The 20,545-nt window shown below is 43.0% G+C and overlaps 1 protein-coding gene across 1 annotated transcript in view; it reads right to left on the bottom strand.

The window, feature by feature from the left end:
- LOC142969641 (partitioning defective 3 homolog B-like) overlaps positions 1–20,545 on the bottom strand; it is a 171,639-nt gene that overhangs the window by 92,884 nt on the left and 58,210 nt on the right. The window contains exons 12-14 of the mRNA XM_076109639.1: positions 9,488–9,679; positions 8,555–8,713; positions 4,228–4,363 (exon numbers count right to left, since the gene is read on the bottom strand). Of these exons, the coding sequence (XP_075965754.1) occupies positions 4,228–4,363; positions 8,555–8,713; positions 9,488–9,679 (487 nt within the window). The remainder of the gene's footprint in view (positions 1–4,227; positions 4,364–8,554; positions 8,714–9,487; positions 9,680–20,545) is intronic.

The following is a 20,545-nucleotide window of genomic DNA, read 5'->3' as shown; positions in this document are numbered from 1 at the left end:
GATAAACAATCACAATCACATTTTCAGACTTTTGGCATCAACTTCGTACTAACGTAGCGACTCTCGTCACATCCCGAGTATCTCATTTAGCAAAGACAACGGTAGAAATGTGAGCAAAAGGTAATAATTTGCTGTCTTTCTAGTGTTATTTTATAGAGAAAGTAACACTAGAGTTATGTAACCTGGAAACAGTCTCAGTACACTACAGTCCAGATTAAATAGGCTCGGCATGAGCTAGGATAGAGCCGTTCTGGCCAATCCAAAAACAGTTGGCCGGCACTCTTTCAAACAAAAGTGTCTGCTGGAGCGTTTCACAGGACTGAGACTGAGCACATGGGTGAAGGAAAGCGGCAGCAGTGCTTCGAGTGAGGACGCGTTTCAAAAAGGGGGTTAAACCTCAACTATTTCGAGAGCTTCACTGACAAAAGGTCTTGAGAATAAAACCTAGAGAAAGATAGAGTGAGATGGACGGAGAGATAAGCAGTCGGCTGAGGGTGAAAACAAAGGGAGCGGAAAGAGGATGAAAAGGCACACAGCGACGTGCAGCAGTATGGCTGCAGATGTAGCTCAGCGATACGGCTGTGTCTGCTTGATAAACGAGTCTATGACAACCTGATACGCAGACACACAATCCAACCCAAGCACAATTTGCATACAGTCATCACTTCTAGAGTGCATAGCTGCCACACAACACATGCTCGCTTTTTTGCACGAGCAGTGTGTCCTCTGCATGTGCTTGCATCCGCACGTGCGACTGAAAGTGAAGACGCCGGAGCTGGAGAGGAAAACAGCCGCGTCTGAAGATATCGCTTCCTCTCATCTCTCTCTCTCTCTCTCTCTCTCTCTCTCATCTCTCTCTCTACACTAATCACCTGCTTTATTTTTCTTCTGGTCCCATTCTTGCAATCTGATATTTGGGCTGTCATTTATCTCTCCTCTCAGATCTCCCATAAATCATTTTATCTCCCACTCAGTTTCCAGCCTTTTCTTTTTTCTTCTTCTTCTAAACTTCCTCCCTCCTCACTGCAGGCACCTTAATCAGCGGAACTGTCAAAAACACATTCTTCTTTCACCTCGCTCTCACTCACACACAAATCTGTTCTCACTGACTCCCACTCTTTGAAGTGAAAAAGGCATTTGTTGTGTGGATAGTAGATCAATAGCAGTTTGCTCCAATAGCAGATATATGAATCCTCAACTTTGTCTTCCTTCCATCTGTATTAGTCTACAACGTGTGTTTCTCTCTCTCTCTTACTCCCTATCTCCTCCATACTATCTCCTTCCTCTCTGCAGGGACACCAGTATGTCAACACACATGAATCCTAGGGCCTAGGACAATTCCTTTTACCTAATTAAATCTTAAAAACAAAGGCCTGTATTATTAAAGATAATCTAACTTTCTGCTCAGAGTCAATTTGCTAAACAGTAATCTTACATCAACAATCCAAGACAGAATAATGAACTGCCTGTGACTCTTAATCCTCCCTTCTACACTGAAACCGATATCCATTTTTGATTGATTGATTATTAAATTGCAATATGTATTGGACTCAAGTCACTGTAGCTCAACGGTCACAGGATTTCTAGCAAATGAAACCATGTGAATATCGCATCACTGCTGTACATCCTTTAGTTGGTTAAAGGAGGTCTCTTGACATTTAATATTGAACTTCCATCAAATTAGAGGATTTGTAACAGAGGCAGATTGAAAAAGGAATGGTCTAAATTGACATAGAGGCTCAGATATCACAGTACAGAAAAGGTCACTTAAGGGCAGTGCGATGAACTTAAGACTTCCACTCAGGAGACCTCTGCTCATATCCTGTGTGAAACCTAAAATAAATGCTGACTTTGAACTAGTTAAGTAACATTGTTACGCTTGATATGTAACCGTACTTATGAAAGTCTGCTGAATGCGACTGTTATTTATTTACGCTACTTACAGTAGTTACGGTAGTTAAATTATTATTTTAACACAAACTATGTTTGTTTCTAACTAAGTAGTTGTGTTGCCTGAGCCTCACCACTTGTTTCACGATGTTTCTCATGTGGCGTTGGTGAAATGGATATCCTGAGTTTTGTTCCCTTCAATGGCTGAAGCTCCCAAAAACACTAGATCCTACATGTCCCATAATGCAAACTGATGCTATCCTCAATTTCACTTTTCCTGACTGCTAATAAATGTCTTCCAAACTGTAAAAAGTGCTCCTTTATTAAAAATACATACACTCTTATTAAATAAGGACAAAATAAATGTGCTTCATTGATAAAATTGGGGAAGATGGAATAATATTTGAAGCTAGACTAAAACTGTATTTTCTTTTAGTTCATCCCATCAAGTAGATTAACTCTCCAGAGACAGGGGGGGGGGGGGGGGGGGGGGGGGTTCAGAGAGACAAAGTGCTGAGAAAAGGGAAAAGTGAGCGAGAGGAAGAATCACCGCAGCAGACGGAATGAGATGCAGCAATGGATGAGAGATAAAGAGGCTGATCTATAAATGCAAATATAACACATCTGCATAAATACATATCGTAGGAAATCATTAAACTCAATTTATTCTTCTGCAAGGAAATCATTTCTTTGTTTTCATTTGGACTCCGGTGCCAAATAAAATGGATTCACTGTGTGAAATAGTTCATTAGGAGAATAAAATACTGGCAAGTGCTCAAACCGATAACATCTGCACCGCAACAACTCACAGAGCTTACTGTATGACACACACACACACACACACACACACACACACACACGTGTGTATGTAAATCAAACCGTGGTCGAGGTGAATTTGAACAGCAAAGTGTATTCAAGGTCAGAGCTGTTTACCAGATTCAGAGTACACACACAAAAACAACACTGTTGGTACTGGCCAACAATCCCTGAACCAACACACACACACACACACACACACACACACACACACACACACAAACACACACACACACACACACACAGCAGCCATCAACTCATTTCTAAACAGGCTGAGATATAATTCGGAAACAAATATGCAAAGATACACACTTTTTAAGCAAACCGGAACACATACAGGAAGATACAAACAGGGAGGATAACACAAGCATGTATAGAGCCAGCTAACGCACACACACACACGCACACGCACACACACACACACACACGCACACGCACACACACACACGCACACGCACACACACACACACACGCACACACACACACACAGATGATATAGGAGTGGGAACAGATTGAGTTAGCGAGACAGAGCTATATGAAGCAGGAACAGAAATAACTCTTCATAACAGGCCAAACCGAGCAATAACTAACAAACAGAACAACCTTGAGAAAGATGAGAGGGAAACAGAAGCAGGGAGGGAAATGAAATGGAAAATAGTCTCTAATTAAGGATGCCGTGTAGCTGGCGATCGTATCTGTTTTGTTTGTGTTTGTTTTTACTTTGTCTTATCTTGCAGACATTGTTTGTTTTTCATGATTATGAAACTTATTCAGTGATTTGTTGAACTTATTGCAAATGATCTGCCCACCTTTGATGCTGCTTCAATGGCAAAAAAACAACAACAACAGAGAAACACAATAATAGAAAAGTGAATCATGTTCAGGTTCAATCAGATAAGGAACAGGGTCACAATCAGCTGGATTCAACTTCCAGTCCGGGAAAATGTAGGGAACGGTTTTATAGGGGGGAATTGTGCCTGTGTAGCTTTTCTACACTGTAACATACACGTGTGTGTGGGTGTGTGTGTGTGTGTGTGTTCATTGAGGGTGAAAACGTATCAGAAACAAGCAATTAGTGGTGAGCGTTTTTGTGAAAGCATGCAGGGTTCTCCCAGTAAAGTCTGGCCATCTCTGCCACCGCCTCAAGTAGAAACAGCCCTGAAAGTGGAGGCAGAAGTCCAATACAACACCTGAGGTTTGGTACTGATACCAGTTTCTAAATACCTTAGTTTGAAGAATTTAAATGTGCTTTTGTAGAGAAGCCTGTTTTCAATCTAAAAATGATGAACTTCTTCTATGCACGAGTTTTGCTGTTTTCTTTTCTTTAAGAAAATCGTCTTCACCGCAAGTACTTTGATGACTCGGCATGAACAGCCCTCTCCTCCAACACATACTGTGTTTGAGGTGACCTGATATACACAGACCAGGAGAGACAGAGAGAGAGGACAGGGCAAGAAAACCATCGACACTTAATCCATGCTGTATGTAAACGTCATGTCTGCCCGATGAGAAAGAACTCACCATTAGATGCATAGAGAGTGTTGTTCACCATGGGAGAGTGACTGGGGCCGTTCGTCAGGCCGTTCACTGGACCCACCGGGCCCGACAGACCAGAGGAGCTGTCAAATGAGCGATTGGGTGACGCCCCGTGTTGATCCTGAAACAGGGAGGACACAAACACCAACTACAATCAAAACGCCTCTCATACAGACACACAATGGTCAGGGACGGCTACCGACGACCCCATTTCTAAAAGCAGCCGCAATTATTGTACTAAAAACCTGAGTTGATGTCTTACAAACATAAAAACATGTTGATGAAATGTTTGATAGTTTGGGGAAATTACGGTTCCCTTTAATTCATCTTTGAACCTTTTGTGTTTTCATGTCTGTGGATTTAAACGGAGCGATGAGCCCGAGGAGTGAGCGAGGGCTCTGTAGCCGTCTATTCAAACACAATTAGATGTCGAGGAGGTAGATTAAAGAGGAGAACCAGGGAGACATTTAAAAGACAGTGGAGGATCAAGGTGAAGGAGGGGAACCCATTTCCCACGGCCCATCGGGTTGTGTAACTGTCTTTAGCACTGCTTACTGTGTGTGTGGCAACGACAGTCACGCCGACACCGAGCCCCTCCGAGGGCCCTGTAATAATGTGTTGATGGGTCTCTTTGTGCATGTATTATCTTTTCCGAATTGAATTTGCATTTATTTGTCTTCTGTGTGTAGAAAACTGTACGAAGCCATTACCATGTATCCATATGTATGTAGCTTCTGTGTGGTTCTCAGTGCTCCTCTTTGTATCCGCCTGTCTGCATATAGACTCAGCCCTCCACTCAAACAACAAAGAAGACACAACGGTGCTGTGCGGGTAATAAATCCCCTCTTGTCATCTTCCTCTTGACCCCCCACCGAGCACGAGCTCCTGCCTTCCGCCCCGGCTTCTCCCCAATTCCAGCCCGGGACGCATCACTCTTCAAAGAGTCAGAGGTCCTGTGGGGCCCCCCCCGCCCCCTTCCCCTCCCCTGGCTGTCTCGCAGCACACACCCCATTAGCCCGTGACATAGTGCAATCAGATTACTCTCAAAAAAACAAACATTGTTTTAAGATACAGTCAAACATTTCTGCAATACATTACCCTGAAGCCGTTTTTACTGTTTGGTTGTTTTTACTCCGGACGGGACTTTAAATATAGCTTCAGCTGGACGCCTCGCATACATTACATGTGTTATAACGATGTTAACCTCTTAAAATCTAAATAATTGATAAATCTAATCAATCAAAGGAACAAACTGAATAGTTAAATATACAGTATAGTAAATCTAGCCTTTAATGTGATATAAATCACTGGGAAAGGATCCACAGTTATGTAAAATAGACAGGAAAAGCCTTTACGTGTAACAAAGTTAGAAATCCAGGTATTGTGACAACCAAAGCGCTGGTGCTGAGGAGCATGGAACCTGTGTAGAGCCGTACTTATCACAGATAAAGGGGGTGTTTGGATAGTTACTGAATGAAAAGAGCAGCTGCCTAAAGTGAGAGATTAGAGCGAGCTGGCTGGGGATGAATACAGTGAGAAGAACTGAGCGAAAGAGCAAAGGACACGAGAGGAGAAAAAGAAGAAGAAGAAGAAAAAGATCAGAGGGGGAAAAGAAAATGTAGAGTGGTCCACTTCTGAAATGTTAAAAGCATCAATACTGAAGCCCCAAAAGGCTTTTAAGGTACAGTCTCTTATCCATCTGCCTTTATCTTCCTCTCTTGTTATCCTTTCTTTTCCACTCCGAAGAAAAAAAGAGGGAAACATGGATGCAACTCTTTGATGTTGCTAACAGCTTTCACCATCAAGCTATTGACAGGGGATGCCCTGCAAGCCCAAGCACACCACTAAATGCACAAATGCGCTCGGTATTATTCGGCATAATTACCTGAAACTAATGCAGTTCAATACAACAAGCTCACAATAAATCCTAACCTCATGACGGTAATCATGCTGAGCTTTTAAAGAGGCTGTAGCTCGCGTGCTATTGAACTCCATCGCTGTATACTGCAAGGCATTGCTACTTTCTTTTTGCCCAAATCATTAACGTCAATGAAAGGCAGTTACAGTAATTACATTCTTAGAAATGAGGGTTCTTAACGGCTTCTTCTTAAGGGCTGAGGTTCTAACCACAACCATCTGCCTCTGATGAACCTTTTTTTGAAGAAAAGGGGTTTTCAAGGGTTCTTAAGGGTCCCATGAATAACACTTTTCACCCAAAGAACCCTTTATGGAAGAAGAAGTTAGGTAAGTATAGGTGTTAAGGGGAACATGCATAACCCGGCCCACAAAAACTGTGACTGTGACCCATGATTGTTGTGGGTTGTACTGCACCACCACATTAGCCTGGTCCTCGGGGGTTCTAGATGAAACCCTGGGGATATAAAAAGGTTCTTGACAGAACTTCCTGGGTGGGTTCTAGATGGAACCCTGGGGATATAAAAAGGTTATTGACATAACTTCCTGGGTGGGTTCTAGATGGAACCCTGGGGATATAAAAAGGTTATTGACATAACTTCCTGGGTGGGTTCTAGATGAAAACCTTGGAATATAAAAAGGTTCTTCACAGAACTACCTGGGTGGGTTCTAGATGAAACCCTTGGAATATAAAAAGGTTCTTGACAGAACTTCCTGGGTGGGTTCCTGTTAGCACCCTTGGAAGGTGGAATGGTTGTGGTTTGAACCTCCAGAGAGGTTCTGGGTGAAACCACTACACCTGAGAAGGGTTCTCTGCAGAACCTCTCATAGGGGGTTCTGGTTGGCACCTTTCGAAGATGATTCTAAGTATAACCCTTTATGTTGGGTTGTAGGTCGAACCCTCTGAGATGGTTCCAAGTCGAACCTTTCAGAATTCTCTACCAGGAGTCAAAAAGGGTTCCCCTTTGAGGACAACCCAAAGAACCCTTAATAGTTCTGGTCAGCACCTTCATCTTTAAGAAACCATGGTGGCACAGGTGGCACAGACACTTGTGTGTTCCACGCGGTCCATTTAGTCTGTTTTATATCCTCTGTGGGTTCTTATGGGCTGAGAGTGTACCCATACACCTAAACACTGTTTGTGATCGAGTGTGAGCATATCATGCAGGGTGATTAGAGGATGCAGCTATTTTTTCCCACCACCAGTCGGCCATGCAAAGGGATTCACACTTGAGCCAACAGCCGTGCTTTGTTTGAGCAAAGGTTTGTACAAACATTCTACAGAGCCGTGTAAAAGGCATCAGCTGAAAAGCTTAGAAAGAAGGAGACACAGCTGAGTGAAGAACACTCTGTATCACACACACACACACACACACACACACACACACACACACACACACACACACACACACACACACACACACACACACACACACACACACACACACACACACACACACACACAAAGAAACAGAACATCTGAATAGCTGAAGTGTAAATGCTCTTTCGCTGCTGCTAGTAAGAGAAGGGAGACTAGTGTCAAGTATGTGAAGAATGAAAGGAAGTGCTAGAAGTCAGAGGCAGGAGACTGCAAAGAAAACCAAAAGAAAAGATGCTTTCGTGAAAGCCAAAAGAGGGGATAGGAGATACAGAACGGAGATAAAAGAAGCACGCATGTTTGTTTTGGTCTTAGTGAAGTGAGAGAGGCGAGCATGTGCGCTCCTTCTCACAGCGGGTGTCCTAACCTAGATTCTGACAATAAAGAGAGACATTGAAGTCTATTAAGAATGCATTTAATGCAGTAAGTGTTTCATCTTTAGGCATCCATTCAAACTGCTCCGACCGCGCATGCTCTATGTGTACAGCACCATTTTGCTTTGCGTCTATAGACGAGTAGAGCCACTTGTGATTATAGCGATCATTGACATATAAAAACAGAACAGAAGAGATTTTATGAATCTGACTGAGTCTACAAAAGCAAACTGGAGCTCAACAATTTAAAATAAATAAAATGCTTGTTTGCTCAGATTAGTTTTAAGTGGATTGAGTGAATTTTCGAAAGCTGTATGTTTCATCCCACTGATGGCAGTGTGTGCTTTGTTTGTTACCCTTTTTTCACATTGCAACAATTATAACTAATTGATGAGCTGATCGATAAAAAATGCCATGTGCCTTCTGATCAATATAGACAACATGCCCAAGGAATTGCAAAGAGGTTTTCTTTTTTAGGAAAACAAAAGTTACTTTTCTCAGCAGGTAACGTAACAAGGTACTTTTTTTAATGGCAATAACGTTGAAATGTAAGTAGTTACTTTTAAAAGTTACCCAACGCTGCTCCTCGTATGTAAGTTAGTGTGTCCGTGCGTGCGTGCATGTGCGTGCGTGTGTGTGTGTGTACCTTCAGAGCCCTCAGCACCACTAGTTGGATCGTCCCTCTTACGTTCCCTTCCTGTGACATGGAGCGGCGGAGCGTCTCCATGGCCACATGATTGGACCTTCCCATGAGCGACTCTCCGTTTACCGCCACCATCTGGTCATTGACTTGCAGACGGCCATCCTGTGAAGCACACACACACACACACACACACATCAGTTGGATTCAAACATTTTGTGCATTGAAGTCTACGCATGAATGTCTACGGTACATTCTAACAACCATGTAACCTTGTGTGCCTGTACATGTAAGTGCTTCATTCATGTTTCCTTGTGCTATTTCTCTCTCTTTTTAACAATGGGACTGATGTTCATAATGGGACTAATCACTGAGCTATTGATAGAGAGCCACTGTACACACACACACACACACACACACACTACCATCAGCTCCATCTGTCTAACTTCTCCGGTGTGCCATTTACAACGTCTCTACAGCAGACCTGTTTCCCTCTATTCCTGTCTGTGTGTGTGTGTGTGTGTGTGTGTGTGTCGGCCCGTCTGTCCGTCTCTCTGCTGCCTATGACATGTCAAGTGTGTCTTGGTGAGCTAGAGGTCAGAGGTCAACAGAAGAGGAGCACAAGGCAGCAGAGAGGCAGTGACAGCCGAGGTGTCCCCAGAAGACCGTCTCATAAATAATGAGTTCCGTTCTGACGTGTTCGTTGTCATTTTCCACACGGCTTGACTTTCTGTTCATGGAGGAGGTGAACCCTCTTAGACTCCGTTCTGACACTCTATTGACTCCCTCTGCAGAAACTGTGGCCTCCTTACCAAAGGGAAGTCAGAGCGCTAACTGCAGGTGAAGCCTACATGTATTTCCAAATGTACCACTTATTATTTCCCCACAGTTTGTCTTCATGTATTGCTCATTCGGGTGTGTGCGAGACTCTTCTGTCACCTTGTACGCCGCCCCTCCATGTATAATGGACTTGATGAAGATGCCCAGGTCCTCTCCGGTCTCCCTGGACTTGTTTCCCTTGAGGCTGATGCCCAGGCCCGCCGAGCCGGTGTCGTTAAGGGGCACCTCGAACATGAGCTGCTCCTTCCCCTTCTCCGGAACAAAGCCCGTCACCCGGGACAGCTCATCCTTCTGGGAGGTAGAAGGGGAGAGACATCGATGAGGAAGAGAGAAGGGGGGGGGGGGGGGGGACAGGGTGAGGGTGAGGAGACCGAGGTCAGCTCATTGGGCTTGAATAGTTTCCAAAAGCTAAACTAAAAGCTTTTCCATTTGAGAGAAACCATCACAAGGAGCTTTTCAGCTGAATTTCTCTCAGAGTGAAAAATTGTGGCCAGTCTATTTTCAAAAAAAAAAAAAAAGAAGCCATTCGGACTGCTATATACACATCTTTTTTTTCTATTTTCAGCTGTGCAATATCAATAAAATGACCTGTGCTTTTTACCGAGGTAATTGGAGAATACTGCAAACACAAGAGAGCCAGAAAAGTAGTGAGAGCAGAGGGAATACGGAGAGGACAGAAAGATTGCACGACAGACAGAGAAACAACGAAAGACACTAAAAAAAAATCACTAATACAATTCCAGGAAGATGGTGGAAAAAAAAAAAACACGGAGGTTTGTCAGTAATGACATCTGATGATGAAGTCTGAGACAGAGTTTGTCAGCAAAATATTTCGAAAACGAAGAAAACAAGTGAATCCCTCCAGATGAAGGAGTGCGTTTGAAGCCTGTGACGGCTCAGTGGGAGGAGTAGCGCTGTTCCACTACATATGATTTATACTGAAATGTAATGACCAGTGGAAAAAACACTATTCTATTCCAAACACTGATCAAATGTATGCTTATGACTAGTTCAGTCAATGTTTCTGAGGTATTATCTAGTCGTACAAACTGAAGAGTTGATCAGGAAGGAAATGACAAAGAGAAAGTGAGCTTTACACGAGCAATATGATCTGAACACAGCGCTGTGGTTAACAAGGACTCATCATAGTCTGACTGTGTCCCCAGCCACAACCTAGAAACATTGGAACGATTTGGCAAAATCAAACGATTTATGAAAATTGTATTCCTTTCAAACGTTCAGATACACAGTATGGGGAGGGAGAGTAGAAGATAATCACTAGACTGGGCTGCATAGCATTCAGACGTGTTTGCCATACTTTATAGATGGATGGAGGAAGAGCATGTTCACTGACTCTATGAAGCTTAATGGTGTGTTCACACCAAACGAGAAGCAAACTTTTTTGTGTGGTGGTCCGCGATGAAAAGATGAAATATGTTGGAAATAGAACTTTTTCAACTTTCGTGCCGTGTCACTATATCAGGAATTCAAACTTTTTTCCAACTCGGCATACTTTCGATCCATTTATTACAATGAAATCAAAGCAAGATGTGTTAATGTTGGGTTCAAAAATGTTGTTTGTTGCTTGTACGACTGTACACCGAATATGTATTTGTTAAGTTTAAATTTTTTACGTCGCCATTTTCAGTTTTTTTTAATTGTGTTTGTCCATGCAATCAAAATTTCAGTCTATATGTTAATGTCAATTACTGTCTATCTGCGTGTTGTCAGAAATAATTGCATGTACTTATGGTAGAAAGTCTGTCTACTGCCAAGCTTTAGTCTGCATGTGGTGTCTATGTACTGTATATGCATGAATTCAGTCTGAGCGTGTGTGTGTGTGTGTGTGTGTGTGTTTGTGTGGGTCAGCAGTGTCAGGTTTAGACAGTGTTTGTCTGTGGGGATTGTAGGTTTAACAGCGTTAAGCCGACACAAAGTCCTCTACTCTGCAGAAAACTGTTTTCCCTGCTGGAAAACCCCCGTCATCAGACTGACTGTCCAGACCTGATAGGAAGCTCCACAACCTTGGAAGGAACTCTAAAACACCCAGAAGAGAAACGGTAGCTACTTTCAGCGCATAATTACATTGAGTATTTTTTTTTGTGTCCGAAGTACGATTTAGCAACTCCTCAGTTTTTTCCGCCATCCCTACATTCATTGTTTATCTGATGGAACGTCCCTGCTTTGTTCATTTATCATTTTTTTTTTCTTGCACTCAGCGTGGGACAGAATGAATGAAGAACAGAGGTTTGAAGCAGCAGTTCTCAGCTCGGGGGTCAGGACCACCCTCAGGGCTGTGAGATGTTTTATGGAATCTGACAATAATATGCAAATGTATGTAAAACATTTTATCTGGGTGATGAATTCAATTTGCCGGTAAAACAACAAATAAGCACTGCCTCTGGGCTTCCTCCGATAATTTACCTGACAATGAAAAATAATAATGTGGCGTCAAACCTGTTCTGTGGTGTTTTACAACCACGTGGATCGAGAACGAAACACAAAATTAAACAAAAACTCGTTTTATTAACTGAAATTGCTTCTTTTTTTTATTAAAAACAGAAACACACAAAGGACTGGACGGGGGGCACAAACTAAATGTAAGTGCACAACGTAATTTCATGGAACATTTCCATTGTATCAGCCTCATTGCTGTGATCGGTGGTTACATCTGTGTGTAATACTGAGATAATAAACAATGAGTGTGCGCTCATGTGTGCGATTTCTGTCTGCTGCCGCAAAAAGGTTTTTGTATCTTTGCACCGTGAACTCCATCAGATCCATCCAGTCATAGGAGAGAAAAAAAAAAAAGGCTGTTTGCATAGATGAACCTCGTCGTGCTGCTCGTTTAACATTTAAATGGGTTGCCACAATGATGGATCAACAGGAGGACACGCTATTAAACAGACAGCTCAGTGTCTGTCGGCGTGTGTGAAGGAGAATGGCTGTTGTTTTATTCAACTGAGCCAGACAAAGATGGAAAGACACATTATGTTGAAATGAGCGAGGGCATTCAACTAAAACGAGCCGACGGAAAAATGTCCTTACCTCACCCCTAAAGGGTGAGGCGGAGAGAAAAAAAATAGATAAAATGAGGGAGGAGAAGAGAAGAATGATGATCATGATCTTACTAATCATTTGTGTGAGTGTAAATATTATTATTTGTGTGTAAGAACACCTGCTTTCAGCAACACGGCCTTTTAATGAGAGTCACTCGCAGGTGCCCCTCAACCCAGCCATGCAGAGAAACTGTGTCTGTGTGGAAAGTCCCCTGCTGTGGAAATGACTGCCCAAGGATCCATTTTACAAGGCCAAACAACAGAAGCCGCTGTGCTACTGTATGGCAGTAGGTGTGATAAAACACACACACACACACACACACACACACACACACACACACAAATGGCTGAGGTAAGTACTCCCAGGGACGAAACCTGACATAATGGCCTCTGCTTTTGATTTATGAAAATAACTGCCCCATCACCGACTACTCACGATGGGACCCCGTCGTCCAATCCCTACACCCTCCTCTCCCACTGCCCCCTCATGCCCAGTATAAAGGCTGTAGCGGGAGACCAACAGGCCACGAGCTTGTGCTTGTACAAGAGAAAGTAATAGGACGAGACAAAAACAAAAATAAGAGGGAGAGAGGTGCCAAACATAGTGGATGTTAGGGCTCGCATTAATGTCAATGGGGGAAACAATAGTTTCTGGGACCAGTGTCTGTATCTGGAGATGCAAAGAGTAAAATAGATGGGAGCTGTATGGAGAGATACTGTACTGTATAATCGGACTTGTTTATGTCTCCAGTCTCTTGAAGTTCAACGAGTACAGCACTAACGCTGTGAGTGGACAACCTCTCCTGGAGCTGCATACTGGAGGTCCACGCGTGCGGGGCAAGCCGGTCTGCAAGTCCGGTGAAATCCACAGCAGATGTTGCCGGCGCAGGCTTCACCGTCCAAGGCTAAAAGTGGTCACGGGTGGTCACCATATAATAAGGGGTCATGGAGCGCGCTGGGCAGCCTTCTGTTCATGTGCCGAAGCTCCCCACATGAACATCGCATTGTGTCTTTACAACAGTTTGCAAATCACGGCTGTTTGTCTTCTACACGGCGGGACATTAAAGGGGGATATTTTACAGAGAATGTCAGTCTGGACTGAGATATTCTTTGATGAAATTTGATTGGAACTGGTGTGTGTGTGTGTGTGTGTGTGTGTGTGTGTGTGTGTGGCAACAGAAGCTAAAATGTTTAGGCTTTTGGTTGTGCAGAAGCAGAAGAACAAAACTGTTGCTTATACTCTGAGTAAAAGCAACGTCTTGCTACGACAATACCGATGCTGTTCCCCGGTGGCTTGAACGCACAACTGACACGTGTGACACGACTCTCGGTGTGTGTGTGACACCCTTGTACCGAGGCCTTAAACACACAGCAGCGACTTTAGATGATAGGCTGACGAGAGAGCTGATAAACCTTCAACAAACAGCGGAGCGATGCGAGAGGGAGGCAGAGAGCCGGAGAGAGGGAGGCAGAGAGAAGAGAGACATGATACCCTTCTCGGGCTGCTCTCCGCTGGGATGATGGCAGCTCCTGCAGAGACACCAAGCTGCCAAGGAGTTTGTGTGTGTGTGTGTGTTGTGTGTGTTTGCGTGCACAGATCTCTGAGGGTGTAACAGATGGGGGATCTACTGTAGTGATTCTGTGAGGTCACATTGGTGACGTTATCAGTGAGATGTAACACACACACACACACACACACACACACTGAAATAGGCAACAGACTGCAAAGAAGTGCACGGATGCACACACTCCTACACACACACACACACAGCGTCTGCAGCGGTGATGGATGAGGGATAATCAGAATGAAGGAACTGTTCAATAAAGTTGTTTTGTTTTGAATGTGCTCTGTCACCAGCTGCCAACTGTTTACTGATTTAATATGGCAGTGTGTGTGTGTCTGTGTGTGTGTGTGTGTGTGTGTGTGTGTGTGTGTGTGTGTGTGTGTGAGGAGCATCTGGCACTAAGGAGAATGTTTCCTGTTGTGAAAAAAAAAAAAAAAAGAAGTCTTGCAGCTCATCACGAACCGGACGGCAAAAAGCAGAGCTACACAAACAGCTTGATGGAGTCACACTTAAACCTTTCATTCAGAACTCTGTGCTAGCAGCTAGAGTGTGTTAGTGCCTGGCCTGTGTTTGTATCGTCATCCATTGCGTTTTACCATTCATGCTGTTTGAGGCGAGGTAGATGGTGACGAATGTAATGACAGAAATCCCACTTGGCCCCAGGTGTCTTTTGTGTGTATTCCTGTGTTTTGCGTATCCATAAATCAATCCTGACTTAATAACTCCCACCACGATTAAAAGAAGTAAAGGTTGCCTTCACATGCATCTGCTGAAGGGGCAGCGTTCCTCTGTACTCCGTCTACCATGCAGTCTTATGTAGAAATTGTGAGACTCTTATGCACATGCACTGAGAATGAACTTGTCAGTGAAGTAGGAGACAGCTTGGGTCCAGCAGTTAAAACTTTTGAAACAAAAAGTATTTGCATATTTATAGATTCTGGATTTCCCAGAGAGGGAGAAGGAGTGAGCGTGCCTCTAAGCAATTGTAAACACTTTACTGAACTTTGGGTGGAAAAACCATATCAGAAAAATTATATTTAAATTTGACACATGGTTGGGATCATTAAAGGTGCTCCATTCGGAATTCAGAGTATATATATTGCCTCCACATGGCTCGCAACATTGGCGAAGGCTGAGCCAGCTGCTCGGAGATAACAATGTCAGCAGCACTAACAGTGCCAATAACAGCAACGGTGCCGACAGAGCTAACGTAACGGTGCCGACAGAGCTAACGTAACGGTGCCGACAGAGGTAACAGTGCAGACAGAGGTAACAGTGCAGACAGAGGTAACAGTGCAGACAGAGGTAACAGTGCTACCTGGTGCTTCCGCACTGACGGCATCAGACGGGACAGAGCCAGTTGGGCACGCTCACATGCACTAAAAGGCCCGTGCGGCCGGCCTGGTTATGTAAATAAATGAGCAGAGAAACTCCGATTTCAACTCACAGAGGGAGAGCCACATTACTCCACTATATCTTTACATAACAAATAGTTGTTTGCTGCGGTGTTCTCCAAAAGGAAGAATGTGGACAGCGAGACCAGAGCCTTTAACCAAGAATGGACAGACTCTTATGTTTATTCTTCGCTCGGGCAGTTCAAAACCTCATATGTTCAGAGAATATTATTATTAAGAGCAGCAATGTGAAGCGCCACTACGAGACAAAGCACAACTCTTTTTAGCAAACGTACAAACTCAAATCCAAAATGAAAGCACAGAAAAATAAACCTAGGAGCCCAATATGATCAGAATACTAACGCATGAATTCACTGACCAACAATGATGTTAACAGAGAGCAATAGAGTGGTTTCAATAACCACAGATAAAGACCCTGCACACACATTTATCTTTTTAGAAGATAAGAAAAATATAATATCATGGTTTTCTTGGGTGACATCACTTCACCCTGAATGAACTGAAATCAAAGCTGCAGGGCAATTCAGTGAAATCGTTTTTCTATAATGAAGTACTTTATTTTAGGATGCACATTTTTCAAAAGCTTTCCGTTATGTAATGTATTCTTAAATGCATCCCTTATTTGACTTGAAATGAGAGAAGAACATGTATTTATTATTTAAAATGCATCCAGTTTAATGTGAAAACTGATGATGAATGAATGATGATATTATTCATTCTAAGTTTCTTTATTTGATTTGATGATCAGTTGTTGACTGCAGACAAACGTTGATACAACTGCTAGGCTGCTTCAATATATATGGGACTAACTCATCGCACATTATTGTGATGTTCAGGGCCTTTGCATGAGGACGTTCTCTCTAACAGGACCTCGTTTTGTTTTTAAATGGAATACCCCCGCTTTACACATTCCTTGTTTGTGGATTCTTCATTTTTGTTGAAAATACACACAATATATGATCCGTCTTTAATAATTTGCTTATTTCACTAAATGCTGGTGTTGTGATATTGACCAGAACAAAAGGACAGCAAAGTCTAGAATAAGAGAAGGAGAGAATGGGAGGGAGAGGGGAGAGAGAGAGGTGTGAAATGTCTGGAAGCAGAAAAGAGCATCTTTGTTTCAAACATTAGTTTCAAGGCACTAGCCAACTCAGCAGGCGTATGCTTGTTCGTGTGTGAAGAAAATAACCAAAAAACGGTCTTTTTCATGTTGCATGTGATCGTGTTTATGTGTGCACAAAATGTCTTTACAGAGAGCCAACACAGCAGGTGGATGTACAGTGTACTTGTTATATTGGGGCATTTGTATGAATATGATTGTATGTCAAAGACAGGCTTTGTGACTTTGAGTAAGTGTGTGTGTGTGTTTATAGAGGTGGTGTAATGTCTTTGTTCTACAGCGAGCAGACATTAGCAGACAACACCAGATGGTGGGCTAAAATGAGACAACGGAAGAGGGGGAGGAGAAGATAGACAAGATCCTTCCATCATTTCATCATCATCCTTCAGTTTCCTCTCTGTGAACACCAACAAGCTGGCATAAAGACATAAAGACAAGATATACACATATATCAGAAGTTGAAGCCATATCACCGTTTAAAATCAACTGGAACTCGGTATAAAAGTTGGAGCCGTGCATAATGTTTTGTATGAAATGTTAAACTATAAAAAATAATCTCGATGATAACTGCTCACAGTCGTTCACATCTGCATCATTAAAATATCAACAGAAGAAGACAACGTGTTTTTACTACTCTCTGCGTTGGTACAAAGACGGCCTGCACCCGGTAGCAAAATAACTATCAAAACATCAGAATATGAACAATTAATTTAGTTCATGACTACAACCAGCACCATCAGAGCTTTGACACTTTAACGTGAGCTCTGTAGAGAATGACAAGGTAACATCCTCGTCCTAAAGTCAGCAGATAAGGATTTGTGATTTCAGAATCCAGACCCGTCTGCACATCCTCCGGCCACGTGTCCAACAAAATTGGCAGAGTTGTGTGAAAGTTTGTGAGAATGCTGCTCATGTGAAACAGAAAACTTGACACCATGCGAGATAGCGAGGTGTGATAATACTACTGGGCTTATGCTGGATTTGAGGCGTGAAAAACAAATTCATTGCTTTTATATTCTCTCTTCTTTATTTGCATGTTAACCACAAAAGGTATTATCAAAAAAACTACAACAAACCAATCAACATTCAGCATTAAGCAAGCACTGAGAGCATCTCTACCAACAAAAGTGACAGCTCATGTGCTTTACGATGTTTTATTATAGTAATAGACATATTCAAGGTAATCTAAAAAACTAGAGATCATCTCGCGATGGGATCACACCAGCTGGGACGCCAAACCGGGCCGACTTCCTGCCCTCCTGTTTCCGGTACCATTCCTTGGACCACACCTACTTCAGAGTCTGCCTTCTTTTTGATCTAAAAAAATACCAGCTGGTAACTACAAGTGAAAGCTTACACATAGAGGATGAATTTGAAGGCACATGACCACATCGTTGGGGTCTTCTCAACAGTTACACAGTAGAACACAATTCTTATCCTCTCCAATTATTTGGTTTACTTTGATACGATAGTTGAAGAAATGTAACCAAGGAACTCTCACCATTAAAACAGACTACCACTGGACTGACTATTTAATTTCCTGTTGTCATCTCCACTCTAGCATTGAACACCGGAGCCCCCCAGGGCTTTGTGCTCAGCCCACTCCTGTACACGCTGTACACACTGTACACCCACGACTGCAACCCCTGACATGAAGACAACTCTGTGGTGAAGTTTGTGGATTACACCACCAACATCGGCCAGATTACACAAAAGGGTGGGACTTCGAGATCTTGCAGAGTGGTGCTCAGAGAACAACCTCACTGTACAACATTGGTAAAACCAAGGAGGTGATTGCTACACGAAACATCCTGACTGGAAACATTACAAACTGGCATGTGCACGGCCCAGGACAAGATGGCTCTACAGTGGGTCATCGGTACCCATCTAACAAGCATCAGTGATATTGGTGAGGTGAGGTGCCTGCGAAGAGCCGAAAGGATCTCAAGAGACAATACGCACAACAGCCTGTTCACCCTGCTGGCGTCCTTGAAGCGGTACAGAAGTAGCCACTGCTGCAGCACCAGACGACAGAGCAGCTTCTTTTCACAGACTGTGAAATGCCTTATCCTTCTCATCCTCCTCATCCTCCACAAGCCAACATAAAACAGGTCTTTGTTTGTCTTTCATGTAGCGTAAAGGGAGTGCAAAGTCAGAGTTGATTTCTTGTTTGCAGGCCCACATCTTCCTCAGTCTTCATATCATCATTCTCCACACACACACACACACACACACACACACACACACACACACACACACACACACACACACACACACACACACACACACACACACACACACACACACACACACACACACATATCATCTGTCTAGAATTAAAGCTGAGCTAAGCGTGCTCATGAGAAACTGCAGCTTACTCATGTCATTTATCAGTTCTCACACTAAACTGTAATGAAGAGTAAATCCATCCATTTTTCATGCTCATTCTTCACTTCACAGTGAAGGGGGCGGAGCCTCATCAGTCCGCATTTGGACCAACACATCTCCACCATCTTTCAATCTGTTGTATTTCACTCCGATACAATTTGCTTTGTCATTAATTTAAATTGATCAACAGCAGCAGAAATGCTAATGATCACAGTTAAAGAGTGTATTGTAATATCTCCAGCAGGTCTTTACCAGCAGCATCACTGCTGTGTCCACTGCAGTGAGGGAAGCCCAAACAGATCAGTGTGACATACGGCCGAGGACATATGGATATTCTGACTAAACGTAATACATTTATGATCGCATGCAATGACTCAATTAAATACGGATCAGCTGAACATGGCCGACTCTGTGAGGAGGACCAGCTCCCTATGTAGATATGAAGGGCTCCTTCTAAACTAACCAACACACAATGATTCTTAGTTTCATGAAAACATAGTTATAATGATTCTAAACGAGTTCTGCAAATTGATCGCCCTTAATGCTGCACACTGGCTCTTTAATCTGACATCATAACATTAAGTTTGCGATAAGCCTGTCTTTGCATTGTGGCCTAAGTTAGCTTTTTTATTCTTGTCCATGACAAAAGACAATAATGTCATTAACAATAGCAAATACATTTCAGTGCATACACACACACACACAAACACGCACAACATATACAATTGCAGGCACAGATCCACAAACACCAGCAGTGTCCTTGAATCGTTGGTTGGTTTAAGCAGCCCTTAAAATAGACAGACAATACTTTACCATTGGGAGACATGTTGGCGTAGTTCTCTATGCAGAAGGACAATACTCAGACATTTATTTCCCCCGTGGTGAACTGAGTGAGCGTGCGTATGAATAATACTGTTTCCTCACTGTGTGAGTGATATTCTGGTCTTGTACCCGTGTGTCCCAAAGTTAAACATTTTGTACTTGGCTAAATCCTGTGTGACTTAAAGAAGTCAGGGTAAAATGAATATGATGAATGATTTAACACCGAACATGTTCAGTTCGATAAAAACTAACCGAGCTGCGTTCGCTTTTTAGTGCGGTTCCTTTGTGCTGGTCAACCTGTCAATCAAACTACGGTTTGGACAAAACGACTTGACGAAGAGCGCCTGTTAAGGAGAGTCTCATACGCCGTTTGTGGTCTGAAAGCAAACACAACCACAACAACAACAACAACACAACAACCAGCTGATTGCGAGCTGTTCAGGAGGTCGATCTTATAATAAGTGATCGGTGTCAGCCATATAGGCTATTTGCAAAATCCTTCATGAAACACAGTAACATGTATGCGCAGCAGCAACTAAGTGCAGGATTTTCCAATGATTAGTCAGGCAAAAGAACCCCACAGAAGTAGAGAAGTACCAGGAGTACTGCTGTAGTGGAGAGCTTTTGAGTGAACACATGTAACAGTGTGACGAGGTATTCAGCACAACATGGAGAAGCTCTGGACAAGATACAACACTCACAAGTGATTTAATATGTTAACTCACGCACACACGGCAACACATTCTTCCTTTTCCTGTATGCAGAAACAGAATTTCCTATGGGGCTCA

Source organism: Anarhichas minor, unplaced genomic scaffold, assembly GCF_050575085.1.
Source record: "Anarhichas minor isolate MPS153535 unplaced genomic scaffold, ASM5057508v1 ptg000004l, whole genome shotgun sequence".
Lineage (NCBI taxonomy): Eukaryota > Metazoa > Chordata > Actinopteri > Perciformes > Anarhichadidae > Anarhichas > Anarhichas minor.
The sequence above is the reverse complement of the archived record's forward strand: the minus strand, read 5'-3'. Positions and strand labels throughout refer to the sequence as shown.